Source organism: Corvus kubaryi, unplaced genomic scaffold (assembly GCF_017639235.1).
Source record: "Corvus kubaryi isolate FWS band 111438036 unplaced genomic scaffold, C.kubaryi_AGA036_p1.0 121, whole genome shotgun sequence".
In the NCBI taxonomy this organism is placed as follows: Eukaryota; Metazoa; Chordata; class Aves; order Passeriformes; family Corvidae; genus Corvus; species Corvus kubaryi.
The window spans coordinates 1,604,811-1,627,359 of record NW_024580656.1 but is presented as its reverse complement, the minus strand read 5'-3'; the positions used below and the strand labels follow the sequence as shown (position 1 = coordinate 1,627,359).

Sequence of the window (22,549 nt, the reverse complement as noted above, 5' to 3'; positions counted from 1 at the left end):
TGGGCCCCTACAGCCTGGACAAGGACAGCCTCTACGTCAACGGTGACAATTATTTTTTATTTGTTTAATTTTCATATAGTTAATTTCCTAAACTTAAATCATTTCATATCTTGTCATGTTCATTCACTAAGTAATTCCTTTTTTTCTACTACTTTTTGTTCTTTCACTCATCTGTATCTCTCATTTTTTTGGTTGGGTTTACAGGACCTCCTGCACTCTACATACATTTATAATTTTACCTCCTTCTATATATATATTTTTAATATAGTAAAATTAACCTTTTTCAAGTATACTTTCTCTGTTACATTAATTTCAAGTATTCTATCTATGAACTTTTTAGAGAATATAGGGATTGACCTCTCAAGGTCAAGGAACAGCACTAGAACTTATCATCACTTGACAAAATCATACATAAATTTTCCATGTAGAAATTAAATGGTTCCTTGGCCATGGCAGTGTGGTTGGAACTTGATGATCTTTAAATTCCCTTCCACCCCAAACCATCCTGTGATTCTAAGCTAGATTTAGGGAATGGGTAAATTCCTTCTAAACATCCCTAGGAGAGGGACAATTCTGTGCACTGCTAGGAAAAGCAGCGCCTTGCCAACAACATCCAGTAGGATGAATGTGCATTTATGCCTGGACAGTCACCAAATCAATCTTTCCTAGGAAATGTTTACACAGGAGCTCTCAGACATGTTTTGTGTGTGCCAAACCTCTCCAACTGTAGGGCACTTCTCAAATCCTGTCCCTTTTCTTCCCCCCACAGGTCATAAGGAAGTGCATCCTGAACTGTGTAAGTACCTTTAAAGAGAAATTGAGGAGCAGGAAGATTTTGCTAATTAGCAAAAGCCAAAACAACAAATTGGATTAACCAAGCAAGAGCACTGCTGGTCTATAAAATAGTGTTAAGAGAATTTGTGAGCTTATATAGCCTTGAAGCCACCTAGAGTATCTGGGAATTGTGCTCAGCGTGTTTCCTCTTGGGATGTTGAACATGAAATGATATTTTCAAGCAATAACTTTCCTTTCTCATTACAGCTGCTGATCAAAGCGCCCAACCTCTGGCACCAGCAGTAAAGAACTTCACCCTGAACTTCACAATAACCAACCTCCAGTTCACTACAGATCTGGAGAAACCCAATTCCAGGAGATTCAAGTCAACAGAAAAAGTCATGTACCACTACGTAAGTCTGGCAAAACAATGCCCTGCTGGGGCACAGTTCTCTCAGTATCTCTCATCTCTTACCTTCACCAGGACATTTGGCTTATTGCCACGTTGTTATTCCATTTCCAGGTTGATCCTTTATTCCAAAGGAGCAGCATTGGCCCAGCTTACATCGGCTGCAAAGTAATGGCATTCAGGTAAGAGCCACGTCTGGGAAAAGTCCTCATTCCCTGCTTCTTAAAATTCCTATTTCTCAGCATTTAACTCATCTCTGAGTATTTTCTTACGTGTCAGCAATGTCTGAGGGGTTTTTCCAATCCCTGTCTTTGATTAAGATGGATTTCTCAATAATGACTAAGCCAATGCCTCGTTTCCTAGGTCCACGAAGAACAGGGATGACACAGGAGTAGATGCCATGTGCAGCTGTAGGGATGAGCCTTCAGATCCCAAATTCAACAGAACAACCATTTACCGTGAGCTGAGCAAAATGACCAATGGCATCACCAAGCTGGGACACTACAGCCTCAACAGCCAGAGCCTCTACGTCAATGGTAATGAGACTTCCTCAAGGCATTATTCCTAATGAAATTGTGGATTCCTCATCTCTGGAAGTGTTTAAGGCCATGTGGGATGGAGCTCTGAGCATCCTGGTCTAGTGAAAGTTGTCCCTGTCCAGGGCAGAGGGGTTGGAACTGGATGGTCTTTATGGTCCTTTCCCTCTCAAATCATTCTGGGATTCTCTGTTGGAATCATGGAATCATTATGGTAGGAGAACACCTCTGAGATCAAGTCCAACCTTCAATGTTGACACAGACTAATTTGAAATTAGAATGAAGAAGACTTAATACACCTCTCAAAACAGAGAACAAAAATTTGAGGGCAAAACCTTGTCAGTCACCAAGTTAAAAGTCCTGAATTCAGTAACCACAATCCTGTAATAAAACCCCCTGTATTTAGTCCTGCTGAGACTTTCTTGGAATATTTTCCTAATAATTTTCCATTTGTTTTTCAGATTACAATGAGCCTCACAGTGCATCCTGTAAGTATATTTAAACCCAGACACAGGTTAAAGCTACTTAAAGGCATAAATTGATTTTGTTTCCTGCTGATTTGGCAATGTTTATAACACTGCAAAATGTCTGAAGGGTAGGATCATGTTCACACCATTTTTTTCTCTAAGAAACCCAATAACTGCAGTGTCTTATGAAGATCCTGTTCTTATTTTATCCCTGTCATGTTTGTTCTCTAATGCAGCAGTAAAAACAGCCACCACACAAAGCCCAGGAGCAATCACGGACCACTTCAGCCTGAACTTCACCATAATCAACCTCATGTTCACCACCGACCTGCAGACACCAAATTCCCGCAAATACCGGTCCACTGAGAAAATAATGAAACACTACGTAAGCCAAAGTCACATTGGTTTTCACTGAAATCCCCCAGGATTTTGGGTTTCCCATCTTCACAAAGACATTTCCTTGCCAGATTGACCCCCTGCTTCAGAAGAGCAGCATTGGCCCTCATTTCTCTGGCTGCAAAGTGACGGGATTCAGGTGAGCAATAACCTGAGAGATTCACCTGGAACTGCAGCAAATGATTTCCTTACATCTGAGCGACCCTTTAATAATTGTTCTCCTTTTTCAAGTAGTTGCTTTCATTATAATAAAGCTTCTACTCCCTTTTGTATGGTCTTTATCTTACAAAGCCTTTTTCCTTGTAAGACCATATTCAGTAGTTTCTCCACTTCATCTGAGAACTGTGGACAGATTTATGGGGAGAGGTTTTTTAATTACATCAGAAAAAAAAAACCCAAATATTTTTAATAACTAACAGAAACTCCATGATATTCAATTCCTCAGGCCTGGGAAGAACACGGATAGCACAGGAGTGGACATCATCTGCAGCTATGGAAAGGGCTCCCAGGTGCCCAAATTTAACCCAGCTGAGGTTTACCAAGAGCTGAGGAGAATGACAAGTGGTATCACCAAGCTGGGAATCTACAGCCTGGACAACAAGAGCCTCTATGTCAATGGTGAGTGTTTGATTTTCCCGTTCCTCCGGGCACTGGAGCAGTTTGGGACCACCTTGGCTCTCAGGGATCACCTCAATGTTAAAAAAGTGACCTTGAAGAGATCTGGAGTTTTCTGCATAATTTATCTGTGTAAGATGAAGTGTAAGATTTAAAATCTTTTCACGCTGACATTTTTGAAGATTTTAATTTCTGTATTACATTGAAGAGTGACTTAATTTTAGTTTTGACCTCCATCATTCACCTGCCTGCGAACATTCCACCTGATTTCTGTTCCACAGTGTTTAATTAAAAATTGTCACACACATTTTCTCGTTGTAGCCCTGCTCTTCCAAAGCACCTTGTTCTGCCTAAGCTTTGTTTGTTTAACACATTCACACCCTTAGGGCCTGGTTCTGATGATTCATTCCCAAGTCATCCTTTTAATCACCCCCTCCCCACTTCTACCAAGTGGATGCTCTCTTACATAACTCTTTCTCTTGCATTTCCTTTCCAGGTTACAATGAACCCCTTGAGAGATCCCGTAAGTATTTTGCCAAGTTCATTTTGCCAAGTTCATTTTGCCAAATTCATTTCAGGGGAAGCTCTCAAAGAAGCGCTCCCCTCCGAAATTCAGAGGGGAATGGATTATTCAGAGTAGCTTTGAGGTGTGCTGGGATTAGGAGGGTTTTGGAAGTGAAAACAGATTTTTTGTAGGAAATTCCTAATCCTTCTCCCCTTTGATTACAGCTCGGAGCACCACATCTGCACCAAGACCAACATCCAGGAATTTCACACTTAATTTCACCTTGACCAACCTCCGCTACACTGCAGATCTGGATGACCCAAATTCCCGCAAATTCAAGTCCACAGTGAAAGTTATGAACCACTACGTGAGTCTGGCTCTGCTTGTGCCCCTTTTGGGTCATGGTGGTGACCTAAATCCGTCTGCTTTAAACTCGCAATGTGATTCCCATCTCTCAATTGTCCCTTTTTTTTTTGACAGCTTGACCCTCTTTTCAAAAGGAGCAGCATAAGCTCTGCCTACACAGGATGTAAAACCATGAGATTTAGGTAAGACTCAGAATTCCAGAATCCCAGGGCGGGTCAGGTTGGAAGGAACCTCAGTGGGTCACCTGATCCCACCTCCCTGCTCCAGCAGGGTCATCCCAGAGCACATGGATTGTGTCCAGATGGCTCTGGAATATATCCAGTGAGGAGATTCCACAACTTTTCTGGACGATCTGTTCCAGTGTTTGGTCACTAACCAGGGAAGTTCTTCCTCATGCTCATGAACTTCCTGGGCATCAGTTCCTGCCTGTTCCTCTTGTCCTACTCCTCACCAGCAGGGAACAGACCCTGGTCCATACTCTGAGCCCTTCCTGCAGACACTGAAAGTATCTGAAAGAATACTAAATAAAAAGTGTCTGAGATACCAAAGTACCTAAACATAAAACACCCAAAATACTGCTGAAACGGCAGTGAACCATTTGTTTATCCACTATCACCATCAATTCATGGTTGTTCTGAGGCCAGAAAACAGATCCAGTGACACCTCCCTGTCCAGCCAGGAATTTTTTTAGCTGGTAAAATCATTTTAGTATCTAAATGTCATCACCCCAGTTCTGGAGAGCCTGGTGAAGGATGCAGGAGCCCATTGGCACTGAGGGTTTGGTGTCTGTCCTAAAAAGCCCACAGGGAGTTCCTCCAGCAGAGCAGTGTCCCAAAGAACGTGTCTGACATTTCCCCCTAGGTCTGGAAGGGCTGGGGATGACACAAAAGTGGACGCCGTGTGCAGCTGCAAGGACAATGCCAGCCTGGCCAGGTTTGACAGAGAAAAGCTTTACCAGGAGCTGAGCACCATGACCAACAATGTCACCAGACTGGGCCACTACAGCCTGGACAGGAACAGCTTGTATGTTGATGGTAAGCATCCATCGGGATAACAAGATTTTGGGATCTCCTGGAGATCACTCCTCATCCCTGGAGCCTGAGCACTGAGGAACCCTTCGGTTTGTTGGTTTTCTCTGAGCTTTGGCACAATGACCACATCAATCCAACATGATATTGCCATGCTGGCAGCATTTCCATCCCTTAAATCACACAAATTCCTGGAGAATTTCATTGTTACGTTCTATGATCTAAGCAGGGATGCACTTATATTGCTTTTATGATATGGACAGATCTAAAAATAAATTCACTCTACCCTTTTTACTTAGGTTTCCCCCTCACAGACACAGCTGCCACCAGAAAGCCTGTCTTAACTGAAATGGCAGCCAAATTTGGCTACAGACTGAGCTTCAGAATAGTTAATGTAAACCTCACCAACCCTGACTCCCAGTCTCCAGAATACAGAGCAGCAGTGGAAAGCATCACCAACAAGGTAAGAAGGTACTTGAGAATGTGTCTGACTGGTCAGTCTTTGAAGCAACTGCCAAAGATTTATGTCAGAGTTTAAAAAAATAATTAAAAATCAACATTTGGGAACAAACATTCCAGGAATCTGAAAGATGAGACTGGCCTTTGATTCACTTTTGGTTTTGCTAAGTTGTACCTGGTGGGTGTCACCCGTGCCCATGGCAGGGGCTGGGACTGGAGGATCTTTAAGGTCCTTTCCAAACCAAACCATTCCATGATTCCATGTGGTCTTAAGAAATTCTCTCCAGCCAAAGACATGGACTGCAAAATGCCAGAGCTGATCTGCTAAATCTCAGCATTTCACTCCCACCTCCAGAAGTGCATCCAAGGCCAATCCCTGCTGGGCAAATCTCTGGTCAGCACATCCATAATTCACTCCTAGAATCCAATGCTTTCTCTTCAGCACCAATCCAACTTATCAACCTCATAAGGCCCTGATTGGGTGGGTTTTGCCCTCTTTGAGCTGTGGGTCTGTGAGGTTGGGCTGTCACTCAGGACACTGCTCTCCCACACCGGCGTCCTGCTCGGATAAGGCAGGAATGTTTGCCAGGCTGGAAGTCAGAGCCCACCACCAGAAGGTGCCAATTCCAAAGGAAAACCCAACTGCCATGAAATCCAACCAGCAAAAAATAACCCCAGTGTTTCTCCAGAGCTCAGGTCCCTCCTGCTGCCCTAAAGCATCCCCACAGTGCCCAAACTCATTAATATTTAATGGAACATTTTCATTTCAGATGAATCACTTGTACCGTCAGAGCGACCTGCGGGACCAGTTCCTGACCTGCAACATCACTGGGCTGAGGTTTGGGATAAAATCTGATTTTGGTTAAAGATTGTCACCCCCTGGCACTGTTTCGCCATGGCCAAGTGCCACTGGCCCCTTTGGAATTCCTCCCCTCCATTCTCCTGTTAGAAATTGATGCCCTAAAGAGGCGTTTCCAGGCTTCCCAGAATTTGTCAGTTTGAATTTTTTTTGGACTAGGGTTTCTCAGTCAGGGTTTCTGTAAGGCACACTCAGGTCTCTGAGTACCCCAGGAATTACTGATTCCCTCCTTTTACTGGGAACTGGTGATCCTGTGACTCCCACACTCCTCTCAACTTGAACTCCACGAGTTTTACAAGTGAGCTGCAGTGTCCTCCTCAGGATGGAGTGAGGCTTGGACAAGGGACCCTCCCACAGGGCAAAAGCTTTAAAAAACCTAAAAGTGCTGCTCTTTCCTGGCATTCATGCAATATGACCTAAATTTGTCCAGGGAGGAGGTAAAATTTTAATTCCTGTTCTTATCCAAAGGAAAAGCCCCAACCAGCCCATTCCACACCATTATTCCACCACGTTACTTTAACCCTCACAACAGCAGGAACCCTTCAGGAAACTTTTTCCCACATGGAACTTCCTGCCCACCCTGTTTATCTCCAAACCTCTGTCCCTCTGCCCACAGGCCTGGATCCATAGTGGTCGGCTGCCTGTGCTTCTTCCAGCCCGACCCCAACATCAACAGAGCTGTGGTTGAAAGGACTTTCCAGGACAGGACCTCCAGCACCAGCGGGCAGTGGCTGGGGAGCAGCTACAGACTGCAGGAATTCTCAGTGGACAGTATGTGGATCAAATCCCTGCCCAGAGAACTCACTTTGCCATGGCACACTCAGAATTTCCCAAATTCTGCTCTGTCACAGCAGAAATAAATGTATTATTAAGTTGAATCACTGGACTCTGATTCGGGCCATTCAGACATTCAGTCCTTTAGTCCTCGATGGCTTAAGGGGTTATTCAGTATTAAGATGTTATTCAATATTGAGGTGTTATTCAAAATTGAATTGCTATTCAAAATTAGGTGTTATTCAACATTAAAGAATCAGAAAATGAAGTGGGAACTGCTTGCCACAAATTCAACCATCTAGAGCCAAACAGCGTTTCAGCTTTTTTTCCCAATGTGCAACATCCCAAAGAAATGAATGGCCTGGTACCTTGGGAATTTCCTGTCAGACCCCAGTGCAACTCAAGTTCTGCCAATCTAAGACCTCAAGGCTGCGGCTCAGTGCTGCTTGGTAGGAAAGCCTCAGTTTCTCTCTGCTAGAATTTAATTTTCCTCTCCACTTCCAGCTTTGGAGCTCTCAGTTGAGGCAGCAACTCACAAGACACCCCTCAAGTCTGACAAAAAACCCTTTGGATTAAATTTCCGAATCTCCAACCTTCCCTACTCGCCAGAACTGCGGGACTCCAGCTCCAGAATGTACCAAGAGAACAAAGAGAAGATTGAGAAAGAGGTGAAATGAGCAGCAACATCTTGAGCTCCCTGTCCAAAGGATGTGTTAAATTAACTCAGCCTTCCTCAACTGTTTTGTTTCTCCCCCTCAGCTCGAGGTATTCAGGAGCAGCCACCTGAAGGACCGATTTGTTGGCTGCACTGTGGAGAGCTTTGGGTACGTCCAGTGCTTTTTCCAAGTCCCAAAAGAGCAGTTCAGGAAGACATTCAGGGTGTCCACACCTCCCTGCCAACCTCTGTGCCCCCACTGACACACGGGAGTCACTTCACTCACCCTCAGTCAGTTTTGCCTTCACTACAGAAGGTTTCTGCCCAAACAGAGCTGGTTTTGTTTCGGTGCTGGCAGAGCTGTTTCCATGCATGAACAATCCCAGGGTAAAGCAAACACCTCCATTCTCTCATTTAGCATGTTCAAATAAGCTCAAATTGCACCGACACACAGCAGGAAAACCAGCAACAGAACTGACCAACCTGAGGACAAAATCTGCCTGGGTGAGGCTCCTGCAACTCCTCTCTGGTGGAACAAAGCAGCAGAGTTGATTTAACTTTTAGACATAAAGCTGATCTAACTCCTAGAAATAGAGTTGATTTTCCTCTTAGAGCTGATTTACCTCTTAAAAATGCCTTGCTGGGGATTAAATCAGTGGATGGATTTCCCAAGGCTGAAGGAGTTCCTGTCTCACCCAGAACAAGCTGCTAGAAGTGATCCCATCCCAATAAAACATCGCTGGGACATCTGCAAACACAAGACTCCAAATCCCTCTCCCTGCTCTACTCAGCTCCCCTTCACTTTCTCTCCTCTCTGCCTGTCACCCTCCAGGCCTGTCCACAGCAAAGGACACACAGAGGTTGCCTCCATCTGCGAGTTCACCCCGGATCCCCTCTCGGGGACTTTACAAGAGCAGGAGGTGTTTGAGGAGCTGAAACTCCTGACGCAGGGCTTCACCAGGCTGGGCCCCAGCCACGAGCTGGAGGAGCAGAGTCTGGTGGTGGAAGGTGAGAGAATTTGAAGAATTCTTCTTATTTTTGTTTTAATCAGAGTTCCATTCCTCATCTGTCCCACTCCTCATTTCCAGGTTACTCTCCACTCAAGATAGATGAACCTGAGTCCAAAAGACCTGGTAGGTGCTTTTTTGGGAAGGACTGACCAAACAGCCACTGAATGCTTGAGCTCTAATAAATACTTGAACCTTAATAAATATTTGAGCTGTAATTAATTAGCATCAGATATCTTGGAATGAGACTAAACCCATGGAAAAGACCAAAATCCCAGGGCTCTTGGTAGCAAACAGCAGGTGCCACCAGCCCGAGGGAAATGGAATTGAGGGACAGGCAAAAGCAGTGCAATTTGGGGAGCTGTTTTAAAACTCTGGCACCAATAAATTTTGATAATTGCAGTATTTCTAAAAAAAGGCCAGACCAGATATGGCTCAGCTTAGGTACAACCTCAGAACTGACAGCAAACAGGAGAGAGAAAAAAAATACCCTGAACTGTGGCTTTCTCAGGCACCACAAACACTCTGGTAAAACAACTCCAGCTTTGCTGACACCCTGAGCCCTGTCCCCAAGAGAGTCCAGAAGCAGCTAAGACAGAACTTTGTCACTCTGAACATCCCTGGAATCAGCTGGGGGGGCTCTGCTGCTCCCTGCAGTGGCATTTAAGCCTGTGGATCCTTGGAGCCTCACTCCATTTTCCCAGATTTCTGTAATTTGCCCTGACCCACAGAGTGTTCAGCACTTCTGAACTTTGCCAGGGTGAGATTTCCCTCTCATAATCCCACAGGGATGAGTCCCTAAACCTGATGTGCCCTTTTCTTTTTCCCTTTGCAGGGCTTCAGTTCTGGGCCATCATCCTCATCTGCCTTTTCACCCTGCTGGGCTTCGTCCTCCTCGTCTTGTTGTGCTTCCTGGTGAGTGTCCCCTTTGCTGTCCCACCTGTCCCTTGACTCCTGCAGAGCCACAGGAGGGACATTCAGACACATTCCCCAGGATCCCAGTGCCTGGTAACAGCCAAACCCACCCCAAATCCTTCAGTCCCTGCCAGTTTCTAAGCATGGGGGAGCAGAAGACGGGGAAGGGAATTTAGAGTCAGCTGAGCAGATTTCTAGGCAAGGAAGCAGGATCTTCCTTCTAGAAAAGCAGCAGGATCGTGGCTGGCACTGAGTTTTTGCAGAGTGAAAAACACAGACCCAAAGGTGAAGCCAACACTGAGCCAAAGAGCAGGAATTAGGGAATCCAGAGGTGGAATTAGGGAACCCCCTGCAGCATTTCCTAAACCTCTTCCCTGTCCAAATACCTGCAGGATGAGCATGCTCCAGGTGAGGCAGTGCCAAAGACAACATTTTTAACAGCCTGTGGGAACCACATGGAGCATTTTGTAGTCAGTGCTCTTAACCTACAGACGGCAGCAGCCTGGCAGGGCTGCAGATCCTTGGAAAAGGCAGAGCAGATCCTTGGAAAAGGCAGAGCTGATCCTCTTCCCACCTCTGGTGGTGTTTTGATGGGGAACAACATCTAAAAAGCACTGGTTGAAAAGTTTGCTTTGCACCAGCTGAGGAGAAGAGAAATCTACAGAGAGCAGGGAGGTTCAGGAGTCAAAATTACAGCCAGTGGGATTTAGGAGAGGAAACTCCTCAGCTGTAGAGCTGCCTCACAGCTTTAGGCAAACATTTATTCCCCAAATCCCTCCTTTCCCACCTGGCAACGTGATCTGGGGGCATGTAATGACAGGCAGAGCACGGATTCAATTTTTTTGCCATTAATTTTGTTCTTTTCCCATTAATTTTGTTCTTTTCCCCATTGATTTTGGTTTTTTCCCCACTAATTTTGCTCTCTTCCCACCAGGTGCTCTCCTGCCTGAGGAGAAAGTCCCACCTGTACCAGGTGCAGCAGGGCCTCTACAAGCTGCACTTCCCCAGCCTGAGCACAGGGAAGGTTCACTGACACCTCAGCTTGGTCTTCCCAGACCTGTTCGTCCACTGATGAAGGAAAAATAGCTCTAAAAACTAGAAAAATACTCCTTTTAATAAATTATTTCAGCATTTTCTCTCTCCCTGAGATAAATCTTTGCAGTATTGCCATGATTCTTCTCATACTCCAGGAAACTGCCAACAGTGCAAGTGCTGAGGAAAATATTTTTCTAAAGCACAGCAGTGTTTCATAGAAATAGAATTTTTATATAAATATTACACAACCAGAGGAAAATAAAAACTACCAGGAGGTGCAGTTTGCAAGGCCCTTCAGTGTTAATGTCAGTTTTCTGAAAAAGGCTTGAAATTATACTAATTTAGAGATTTTTGGGCACTGACTGTTGTAGACTTAGAAATCCCACCTAGATTTTAGCTTTTTTACCACTGAGCTTTAAAAATTTAAGTACCTTAAATTAATTCAACTATTTCATCTATTTATAATTACAATATTGTGATGTAAAGAGACATTGTTGAATCTGAGTGGAACACAGCCAGGCTGTGTTTTTTTGAGATTGCTGCTGATTTCAGTTCAATAAATGCCACGTTTTACTTCCATGAAGTTGTGTTTCCTCTGTCTCAGCATTTTTGTCGTCCCAAATGAGAAACTCTGCAGAAATCCTGGAGGTTTTGCTCATCAGCTCCCATCCCACAGCTCAGGATCTGTTTTCAGAGCTCAGCCCCTTTCCCTGCCCCTCTCACCCAGCCAGAATTGCCCCAAAACTCCCATTTTGTGGCACAATTTCCTGCCGAGCACAAGACTCGAGGCTGTTTCTCTGTAATTATTTGATCCTGTCATTAAATGGACTCTCTGAAAGTGAAAGCATTCGATCAGAATTAACAAAGCCACGATTAGTCATTAATCCTTCCACTGCAGGCGATGTTTCCACGCAACCAGAGTGGGTTTTGCTTTCAAAGCCAAGCTCCTCCAGGGCAGGTCCGACCAGTTCGCCCCCAGCTCAGTTTCCTGCAGAGGATTAGGATTTGTTTGCTCGCTCAAACAAAGGGCTTGAAGCACCAATTATGTCAGCAAACATCGATTAAAAGCTCTCAGAGCTCTTGCAAAACACCTCCGAGGTGTCCCTGTCACCCTGAGTGTCCTGAGCGCGGCTGCCGCCCTGTGACAGGGACGTTGGGAGTGGGAAGGAATTCCCAGCTCCCGTGGGCAGGAAAGCTGTGGCAGAGCAGGGCTGAGCCCAGACACCAGAATCATAGAATCCTGGAATATCCTGAGATGGAAAGGATCCCACGGGGATCATCAGTGCAGCCCCTGGCCCTGCCCAGACACCCCAACAACCCCAGCCTGGGCATCCCTGAGAGCGCTGTCCAAACGCTCCTGCAGCTCTGGCAGCCTCGGGGCCGGGCCCATTCCCTGGGGAGCCTGGGCAGTGCCCAGCAGCCTCGGGGGGAAGAACCTTTCCCTGAGATCCATGCCCAGCCCTGACACAGCTTTGTGCCATCAGAGCAGAGCTCCTGCCTTGGCCGCCCTGGGAAAAGCCCTGGATCTTCAGCTGACTGTCCCTGCTGTGCCTCAGTTTCCTTCCCCCTGGTTCCCCTCTCCCCTGGGGAGTCTCTCACTCCCAAAACGCCACGAAGTGAAGCCAACGGCAGAGACGAGAAGCTGGCACACACCGGGAGAGGAAGGTGCTGGGTTTTGGACCTGTTTCCTGGATATTCTGGCATTTCCTTTTCCCACCATGGCCCCAGGGGAAGAGCAGCCTCTCACACCGGCAGCCATATCACCTCTGCCCGGGGTTTGGAGAGAAGACACCCAGCACACCCTACAGGGCAGAGCTGGCACCGCTGGCCTGTCCAGCCCGGGGACCAAAGGAATGTAAAAAACCCAGCAGTTTCCCAGGGAAGCTCCAGGAGCACTCCAGGCCCGGGACAAACTGGGAGCACGGGGCACATTTCTCACAGAAAGGCACAAGTAGCTGATCTAACACAGAAAAACCTCATGCAGCTCTGCCTGAGCTGTTTCTGGGGATCCAAAACGCCAAGGAAACCTTCCCAGCACCACTTGAGACCCCACTTCCCGAAGGAATTGTTCCTTTCTGCAGGAACAGCTGCAGAGCATCCCCCTGTGCCGAGCACAGCACCAGCACTCACTGCCAGCCCAGGACGTGCCAGGTACCACCAACCCCACCCAGCTTTGCCATCCTGGGCAGGGGGCAAACCTCAGCCCTGCCAGGGGTCCCCCACAGCCGAGCCCCAAAACCAGAGCCAAAATTAAAGCTGAAAAACAACGAGAAAGGAGCACCGAGACAGCTGCAAGGGGAGGGAGCAGCAGCTTGCAGGGAGAAAGGGCTCAAGGGTGCTCTGGGGGTGGTTGGTGCCCATGAGCCTCAATCCAGGGCTGCTCTCCAAGGAATGGGAGGCCCCACATCCCACGGGGCTCCTGAGCATCCCCTGTGCTGTGTCAGGATGAGCTTCGTGCTGGGCTTGGAGCTCAAGGCTGCAGGGCTGGGCCAGCTCAGCACCGACCAGGGCAGGGCTCAGCCTCTGCCCTGGGCAGGGGTTGGGCTGGGGAAGGGCAGAGCGAGAGGATGAAGCAGCTCAGGAATCCGCCCCCAGCTCCTGCTGCAGCCCCTCCCTGCAGCCCCCGTGCTGTGTCACGATGAGCTTCGTGCTGGGGTCGGACACCCACCCGTGTTTGCTGTGGAGCTGCTGCTCCCAAAAAGCCTGCCCAGCTCAGCACCAGCCCGGGGGCTCAGCCTCTGCCCTGGGCAGGGATTGGGCTGGGGAAGGGCAGAGTGAGAGGGTGAAGAAGTTCAGGAACCTGTCCCCAGCTCCTGCTGCAGCTCCTCCCTGCGCCCCTGCACAGCCTTTGCCTCCCTCTGCCTTTCCTGTCCCCTTCCCCTGCAGCTGCACCAGGGCAGCTCCTCAGCGTTCCCGGCCTTGTGTTTGTCCCCACGGCACCCAGCTGAGTCCCTGATGCCACCAGAGGGTGAAGGGGCCTCTGGCAGCACCGATCCCACCCTGCCCCAGCACCTGCCTGGCACTGCCAGGGAACTGCTGTCGGGTCACAGCCACTTTGTCAGTCTCTCCTGAGCACTGCAAACCAGCCTGAGCTGCACAGATGAGATTCAGCTGCTCCTCATCCTTCTCCCCAGCAGTTCCTATTCCACTTGGCTCTCACAGATGGAAAAATGCTTTGGAAGCAGCTGTCAGAAATCTCTTTGTGCAGCAAGGCCGCCCTGCAGGGAGTCACACTGAGACACCTCTGCCACGTCCTGCTCTCAGCATCAACCCAGCACCGCTTCCTGCGGTCAGAATTCCATCCTGTCCCACCTTTCATGGAGAGAACAGGGGCAACCTGACCTGATTGTCCAGAGCAGCATCCAGACTTCCCACCCCACCACCCACAGTGAGGGAACCCAGCCCCCGCTGGGATTTACGGCTCCACAGGCGAGGGCTCATCCTCCCTGCTCATCCCCCTCAGTCCTTCCTCTAATTAGTGAATTAATCTAATTGCATCTCATCAGCCTTTCTCCACGGGGAACCTCATCCTGGGGCGGCCAGGAGATCTCCACCACACCCAGCCAGGAATTTCATTTGTGAACTGGTTGTTTTAGCAGCAAATGCTAAATGTTGTCAGTGCCAATCACTGAATTCACGAGCACAGTTCGGTGTCACCTGCAGGGCTTAGTGCCACCTGCATGTCTTGGTGCCACCCGCAGGGTTTGGTGCCACCCTCAGGGTTTGGTGTCCCCTGCAGGATCTGGTGTCCCCTGCAGGGTTTGGTGTCCCCTTCAGGGTTTAGTGTCACCCACAGGGTTTGGTGCCACCCTCAGGGTTTGGTGTCCCCTGCAGGGTCTGGTGTCCCCTGCAGGGTTTGGTGCCACCCTCAGAGCTTGGTGTCACCTCCACGATGCTAAACAGCCCAAGGGACACCTACCTGTGCTCACCAGGGCAGCTCAGCGATGCCAATCCCCCAGCAAGGTGACACCTGTGGCTCAGGGCAGGGGCACTCGGTGGCAGCTGGTGGTCAGCGCAGCCTCCGGACAGTGTCCGGCAGGATCTCACAGGACGTGCTGCTCCCTGCAGGGAGTGGGTCCCCTCTGGGGCAGGGCACAGGCGGCTGCAGAGACCCCCCCCAACACGGGGTTGCCGGGGCTGGGGTTCCACTGGCCCCACACGGCCCCGCTGATGTCACAGGGCCCTCGGGCACAACTAACATTCCATTCCCAGAGCTGCCCAGGAGGCAGGAAAGGCTGTGCCAGGAGCCGGGCACTGCAGGGGATGGGGGGAGGGCATGGGATGGGGCAGGGCTGCCACAGGGACACTGCAGGGGAGCAGAGGGGAGGCTCAGGAATGCGGGAGGGATGCAGGGAGGAGGTGTCAGGGATGCTGGAGGCCTCCTGCAGGACACTTTCCCAGGGATTTCTGACCAGCAAAGAGAACCTGAGTCTCAAATGGACTCCAAGTGGTCACTCCAACAGCCCTGAAACTTTCCAGAGAAAATCAGCTCACCCCTCCCTGGAAACCCAGCCCCAAATCGGGGCTGCCTGGAGGAAGGAGCAGCCCCTGGGACCCCCCAGAGCCACAGGGCTGTCCCTGTCCTGAGCTGTGGCACTGTGTGCCCATGGGTGTCACCTCTGCTAGGGGTGGCATTGCTGAGCCCCAGCGTTGCAAGAACCCAGATTATTCGAAATCTAAATCACTTCAATCTTCCACTGCCTGATTCCATCGCCTCAGGGTGGGCAGAGCATCGATATTTGCCCCCTAAACCCAGCTCAGCTTCTGAACTTTGGCAGCAAAAGCTGAACAGCAGCGCCCTGCAAGGGGCACCTGGGCTTGGATTGAGAGTCAGAAATTAAATAAATGGTACAAAATAAAAACAACCCCCAGAGTGTTTACAGGAGGCCAATCCCCATCTCCCAGGTGACGTCCAAGCTGTGGGGATGTGGTCAGTGAGGTGCTGTGACAGGTCCCACCTCAGCCCCTCCCCAGGGCGGCCACACTCAACATCCTCAGCATCCTCTGAGCACCACCAGCATCCTCCAACCACTCAGAAAACAACACCTTTTAACTGAAATCTCCCAAATTCTGCCCACTTTGGTAGGGAGAGTCCTCGTTCCCACAGTGAGGAGCTCAGGAGCTTCAGCCCTGTGGTTGTGCTGCTCCCAGAATGAATCAGCGAGTGACAAACATGTGGTCACCAGGACTCTGGGGCTCTTTTTCTGTTCCTGTGAAGTTGTGCAGAATTTCAGGCTCAAACACAAATCCCCCACTTCTCTTCCACACTGAAATTTCAAATTTCACGGTGGTGCTCCCCAAAAAGGATTATTTTGCCCCTGTTTCTTCAAGGCATGGCGTAAACGGTGCAACAGCGTTTCCATTCCCTCCCGGATTTTGTGTTTTGCTCTGGATTTTGTGCTTTGCTCTTCCTTTTTCTCCTCATTTTCAAGCTTTTTTTTTACCCACAACTCTCAAACACTGAGGAATTCAGGAAGGTCCTTTATGCCACGGGAAAATGCTGAAGCGATGAGGAAAATTGCCTTTCAATTCAAACTTTCTCATTTTGTCTAATCTGGGGGACCAGGTCAGACTGGGGATGAGTCCTGGCGCCCCTCAGCTGTGTCTCCCATGGATGCATTTCCATTTCTTCCGAGGAGACAGCAGGAATTAGGGAATTAATAAAACCATGCCAGCCAGCTCCAAACATGTCCTAGAAAAGTTATTTCATCCTGAACAAAAAAACAGGAAAAAACCCCTTTTTTTTCCCAAGTAAATTCCAATAAAGAGATTCCTCCCCTCCCCTTTCATTTTGGTCACAGAAATAAGAAGCAAAAGTGCAACTTAAAATCTAAACCTTTGGCATTCTGTGGGGTGGAGGGAGGGAAATGCTGACCAGAAGAAAAGCAGGATCAGATCATGCCTCCTTCACCTGCCAGGGAGGAAAAAGGAATTCCCTGAGCAGCTGTAATTGCTGAGGAGCAGGAAAACTGCCCGGGAAGGATTTTCCTGCCCTTCAGCTGGGGAGCAAAGAGAGCAGAGGCAGCACATCTGGAGCTGGGGGTGACCAGGAGGCCACATCTGGATGGCTGCACTGACATCCTGTGGCTGCATTCCGGAGGAAATCCGGGGGGATCAATAAAAGCCGTAATTTTTTTCCTCTGATCTCTTGCAGAGGAGGAACCTCCGTCAGCCGAAGCAGCGACTTTGTGTCACCAGAAAATATTCAGAGTTTCTGACTTGGGAACCAAACAGAGGTGGCAGAGCAGAGGGAGGCTCAGGGCATGCCAAGCATGGGAAGGGACAAAGCTGGAGCTCAAATTCCTGACCAGCAGAGCCTCCTCTCCGGGCTTTGGTGGCTGTGGGGAACACGGTGGGGTCTCTCCTGCTCAGAGACACAACAAACTCCTCACCACTGCTTCACCTGCAAGGAGAAATCTTGCCCTCTGCCTGGGCAGCACTTCCCTCTCTCCTGGGGTGCAGAGAATCCAGCTGGACCTCCAAAAAGCTGGGCTTTGTTAGGTCAGAGCTGCACTTGCACAGAGAAAAGACAGAAGGGACCTTAAAGATCATCCAGCTCCAACCCCCCTGCCTCAAGGACAACCCAGTGTTGTCCCCCACACCTTTGTGACCCTTCCAGCTGTGCTCCAGATGTGTGGTGGGTGTTGATCTCTGCAGGCAGCAGGGCTGAGCCAGCCCCGGAGCTCTGGGTCTGTGCAAAAGGAGGGAAAAACCAGCAGGAAAAGCAGGAATTTCCCAGGTTTAAACACAGTAAACCAAGGATTCTGGGGGGATTCTACCCAGAAAAGTGACATTCGGGGTTCTAGGTAGACTTGGTTCACATTTGACTCCAAGCCATCAATAAGGGAGGGAGTTTCGGCAGGAAAAAAAAGCAGAAATAAAGACCACACAACCCTGAGTGGTGTCTGGGGAGTTCAGCACAGCTTGGCCACAGCCTCCTGCAAAACAGAGAGGGGGAAAGTCAGGGAAAAACCCACTCCTGAGCAGGGCACCAGGGCTGTGTCCACCCCAGAGAGCCAGGGCTGCACCAGGCCTGAGGAGAAATTGGGATGGAGACACTTGGGCCACCCTTGTGCGAGGTTTGGGCCCCAAGGCTGAGCTGGGAGCAGTTTGAAGCTGTTCCTTTGCCCCACCCAGCCCGAACACCTCCCAGCTGCAAAGATTTTTAATACCTGAAAAGAACAAAAATCAGAACCAGGCCAGCTTGATTCACCCCGGAGCGCTGCTCTTTGAACGGTTTTGAGGTCAGGGAGTTGCCAAAGCTCCCCTGCTCCCTCTGATGTTTTCACACTCGCCAGGTCTGAGTAAGGCTGTGAGAAATGAGATCTTGTGGTCTTCAGGAGAACTGAGACCACAAACCTGGCCTGGGATGAGCAACTCGGTGTGGCCACACCTCGGCAGCTGCATTCTGAGCGACTCCTGGAGAAATCTTTCAGTTTCTCTTTGTTTTCTGCACAGCGACAGGAATTTGAAAGATGTGAGAAGAGAAAGATCGAAGCTGGAAGGCAGCTCCATAAATCTGAGTGCCCTGCACCCAAAACATCCCCAACAATCCCTTCATCCCAACACCCTGCTGAGAATTGCTGCACATGGACAAGGATTTTAGGGGGGAGTGAGGAATTTTGGGAGCAACTCCCAGCGTTTTGCACCAAATTGCAAAATCTGCTTTGTCCTTTTGCAAGCCAAAGGATGGAGCTGCAGTTGAGGGGACCCAGGAGGTTGAGGGTCACTCCAGGGGATGGTCAGTGGGTGTCTCCAGACCATTTCTCCAGCTCTGTCCCAGCCTGACCCTGCTGTGGAAGGATGGATGGACCTCACAGACATTTTGAGGTTCATCATCCCAAAATCTCCATCGGATAAATCAGGCCAAGAACTCCATGGTCACGCACAGCTCCAGCCCTAAGTCCAACAGGCACCAAAACATTGTCCTGTGCCCTTCCCTGTGAACCCAGCAGTTCTGAGGTGCTGATCCCCAGTTTCTGCCCCTCCCAACGACAGGGATGTGGGTGGGCATGAAAATCCCGGGTGTTTCATAAACAACCTCCAACACCCTTAAACCCCCCTCCAAATACCTTTAAAATACCCTCCAAAACCCAGCTTTTCCAAACACTTTTCCAAGTTTGCCCAGGTGGTGCCTGGACAGCCCCGGGGTGACTGAGCCAGGCAAAGAACTGGGACCAGCTTGCACAAGATGTGCCAAGGAGGGGATTTACAAACGGGGAGGGTGTGAAGGAGGCACAGGTCCGGCAGAGCAGGCCCAGCAGGCAAGGAGTAGCTCTGGTGCAGCTGATAAGGCCAGCAGGAGATAAGGGGCAGAAAATCTCTGTGTAGGAAACAGCAAAGCGCAGCCTAAACCCCGGTCCAGAGGCTGTGACTCACCCCATGGTCAGAGAATCACCATGAACTCAGAAATGCTGCCCATCTCCCCCCCACCCAGCCCCTTCCCACTGCAAACCCCCCCAGACTGGGATTTGGGAAGAACCCCAACCCTCTGCCCTGCAGGGATCCCAAACAGCTCCACCTGAGCTGCAGGTCAGGCCTGACCCTGCCGAGCTCCCCTGGGATGTGATGGTGGAAACACCAACCCAGGACATGATGATTCTTTTCTTTTCCACAAAAAGACCAACCTGCTTCTCTAGAAATCCTTCTAGGAGCGAGGAAATGATAAATGGAAGGAATCCTGTGGGATGGGGACAGGGAAATTCGGTTTGGTCTGAGCCTGAGCTGCCTGAGCAGTGTCTGCTCTCCTGGGTGAGAGGGGCCAGGATGCAATGCAGGGGGCAGCTCATTTTCACAGCTGCTCCTGCTGTACGGTTTGGAATTTTCCCTTCTAATTATTTTATAATGCTAGAAATACAACCAAAATGAACTTTAAACCCGATTTTTGAATCAGCACTGCCCTCCCAGGGGCAGCCAGGGGTTCCCCAGTGTGTGAGCAAGGCACTCTGAAGGCAGAACCTCTTTCCAGAAGTCACTGCTGACTTTTCCTGCCTCAGCAATGATTCAGTTTGGGGTCTGAGCCTAAGCTAAAGGTCAGCATTAACTCATGCTCTGGAGGGAGGGCTCTGCACTCATCTCTCTGCCCGGCTCTGCAATGTGTGACACACAGTGCCTGAAATGGGTGGGATTTGTTGTGGTTTTCTGGAGTTCTCTGTGTCTGGCAACAAAGAAATCTCCCTTTCTGAGGCACAGGGATGGAGAAGCATTTGGAGGCTTTGGCTCCAGCCAGGCTTGTCCCCAAAGCTGGGGGATGCTCAGCAAACCCCAGGGAGAGCAGCAGCAGCAGCATCACCCACCCTCCCAAGTCTCCCCCAGCTCAGTCTCCAGTTCCTCCTGGCAGATTCATCTCTCCTTGTTTTTTGACCCCTGTGGTGCCTTGCTGCAGGGTTTAGTCACGAGCCACACGAAAAATCCACCCTGCAGCTTTTGCAAAGCCTCTGCCCACTTTCCCTGGGTGCCAGCTTGTTCTGAGGCGTGGAAAGCACTGAGCAATTTTCCCCTGCTCTGACTCTCCAGGGCTCCCTTGATGTATATTTAGGTGCCTGCAGCGTGTCCCTCTCAGGTACCTCCTGCCAGCTCAAAGGCAAAACCTTCCTGTCCTGGTAGACAGAGAAAAAATCCTGGAATAGTTTTCCAAAGAGGTACGAGCAGGAAATATCTCCCTTGTCTCCCCCTCTTAGGACACACAGAGGATGTTTTATTTTATAATGCTGAGCCCAGTAATTAATCAGCTTGAAATCACTTTGGAACAAAGACTAATTAAAGAATTAACTAAGCCTGAGCAGAGGCAGGAACAGCTTGGCTCCCTTCCAGCCAAGCCTCACAACTGGTACAACAATGGCTCTTTTCTGAAGGTGTCACTGAACGTGGAACTCGGGATAATGGATAGGGATGGATGGATATTCCCCATGCAGGAAATCTCCTAGGACAAAGCAGCAAGGGAGGAATGGAGGTGTGGAAGGAGGGGAAGAACCATCTCCACCTGCATCTCCTCCAGGTGAGTGACCCTGGAGGGGAGGAAAGGAAAACCTGGAGCAGGGGAAAGAGGGGGGCAGGTTTGGGATCAGGTGTGGGGCCGGGGCTGGCTCACTGCACACCCCGTCCCCATCTCCTGCTGCTTTTCCTGCTGCTGTCCCAGCCTTCCGCTCCCTCCACAGGCACCCAGCAGCTCCCAGTGCCACCTGCCCCGACTCCAACCCGGGTTTGGCCCCTGGTTTGTGCGAGAGCAGGGACACAGCAAACGGGAAATGTTACTCATTTCTTCGGCGTCCTCAACAGCCCACAGAAATCACCTTTGGGCACTGCAGGGTTAAATCTCTCGGGGCTGAATCACTCTGGGCCACAGGCAGGAGGGTTAGGAGGGACAGCAGCGTTAGGAGGGACAGCAGGATTAGGAGGGACAGCAGGATTAGGGGGTGCAGCAGGGTTAGGGGGTGAAGTAGGGTTAGGAGGGACAGCAGGGTTAGGAGGGACAGCAGGGTTAGGAGGGACAGGAGGATTAGGGGGTGCAGCAGGGTTAGAAGGGACAGCAGGGTTAGGAGGGACAGCAGGATTAGGGGGTGCAGTAGGGTTAGGAGGGACAGCCGGGTTAGGAGGGACAGCAGGATTAGGAGGGACAGGAGGATTAGGAGGGACAGCAGGATTAGAAGGGACAGCAGGGTTAGGAGGGACAGCAGGTTTAGGGGGTGCAGCAGGATTAGGAGGGACAGGAGGATTAGGAGGGACAGCAGGTTTAGGAGGGACAGCAGGGTTAGGAAGGACAGCAGGATTAGGAGGGACAGCAGGGTTAGGAAGGACAGTGGATTCGGAGGTGCAGCAGGTCCTGGGGGCAACCCGTGAACCTCAAATCCATCCTACAGATTAAACTGAGCTCCCTCCCACCCCCTCGCTGCATCCCGACCCCTTTGCACGCTCACGGAGCCAGCCCAGCCCTGCCCAGCGGGAATCCCACAGGGACGGGGAACAGCAGGAATAGGAGGGCGGCGATTTCTTTCAGCAAGGTCCCTTCTGTGCCGTCTCCTCGCCGTGGGCTGTCCCTGCCGGTTGCGAGGGGAAGAGGGGACAGCGGGAATGCGACAGGAAATGGAACCGCCTGTGGTTGCTTTTAACCTGCACAGCATCACTGCCTCGCGTTTCACACCTGAGCAGCGGTTTCCCCTCATGCCAGGGGCACAGGAGAACCCCCCCGTGCCCGGGCAGCTGTGCCAAGAAGCTCTGCCCATTTCTCTGCACAGGGGGACAGGGCCAGTCAGGGCTGATCCTTGTGGGGTGTCCCTATAAAGAGTGGTGAGGCAGGACAGAGCCCCACGCCCCAGTGCTGGAGGGTCTGTGCTGGGAACTGTGGCACAGACAGAGGGAAAACACCTTTATGGACAGAGGAATGGGAAAGCTGGGTGCCCACAGCTCTGCCACAGCTCCCTGCTTGCTCCCCCTTGTTCTCACGGGATGGATTTATCAGGCTGGCTGTTCCTGAGGAGGAACGATGCAGATCCATTCCCAACAGTCAAACCAAGACACCTTTTGCAGCTTCTGCAAACAGAGTTTTATTGGGCACATGTTGGTACCTTCCCAGTTCAGATCCTTTGTACAGCTCCCACTCAGGGCCCTCCCTTCCAAACCAGTTTGAGGGGTTCTTCCATCCCGTGTCAGGCACTGTGGGCTGCTCTTTTGCACGGTCCTATTGTTGCTGCAGTCCTTTATTGGCTATGAAATGATTCCTAGAAAAACACTCCTGACAATTGTCCTTATT

The 22,549-nt window shown here is 50.1% G+C and overlaps 1 protein-coding gene across 1 annotated transcript; it reads left to right on the top strand.

Moving 5' to 3' along the window:
• The first annotated feature begins 6 nt into the window (after nucleotides 1-6).
• MUC16 (mucin 16, cell surface associated) lies at nucleotides 7-11,359 on the top strand. The gene is made up of 22 exons (XM_042029856.1): nucleotides 7-42; nucleotides 770-796; nucleotides 1,042-1,187; nucleotides 1,298-1,365; nucleotides 1,547-1,719; nucleotides 2,181-2,207; nucleotides 2,423-2,571; nucleotides 2,654-2,721; nucleotides 3,028-3,200; nucleotides 3,694-3,720; nucleotides 3,927-4,069; nucleotides 4,183-4,250; nucleotides 4,930-5,102; nucleotides 5,396-5,559; nucleotides 6,326-6,393; nucleotides 7,031-7,185; nucleotides 7,693-7,856; nucleotides 7,948-8,012; nucleotides 8,676-8,851; nucleotides 8,932-8,976; nucleotides 9,686-9,765; nucleotides 10,700-11,359. The coding sequence occupies exons 3-22, from the start codon at nucleotides 1,176-1,178 to the stop codon at nucleotides 10,796-10,798; spliced, it is 2,097 nt and encodes a 698-aa protein (XP_041885790.1). The 5' UTR covers nucleotides 7-42; nucleotides 770-796; nucleotides 1,042-1,175; the 3' UTR covers nucleotides 10,799-11,359.
• The last annotated feature ends 11,190 nt before the right edge of the window (nucleotides 11,360-22,549 follow it).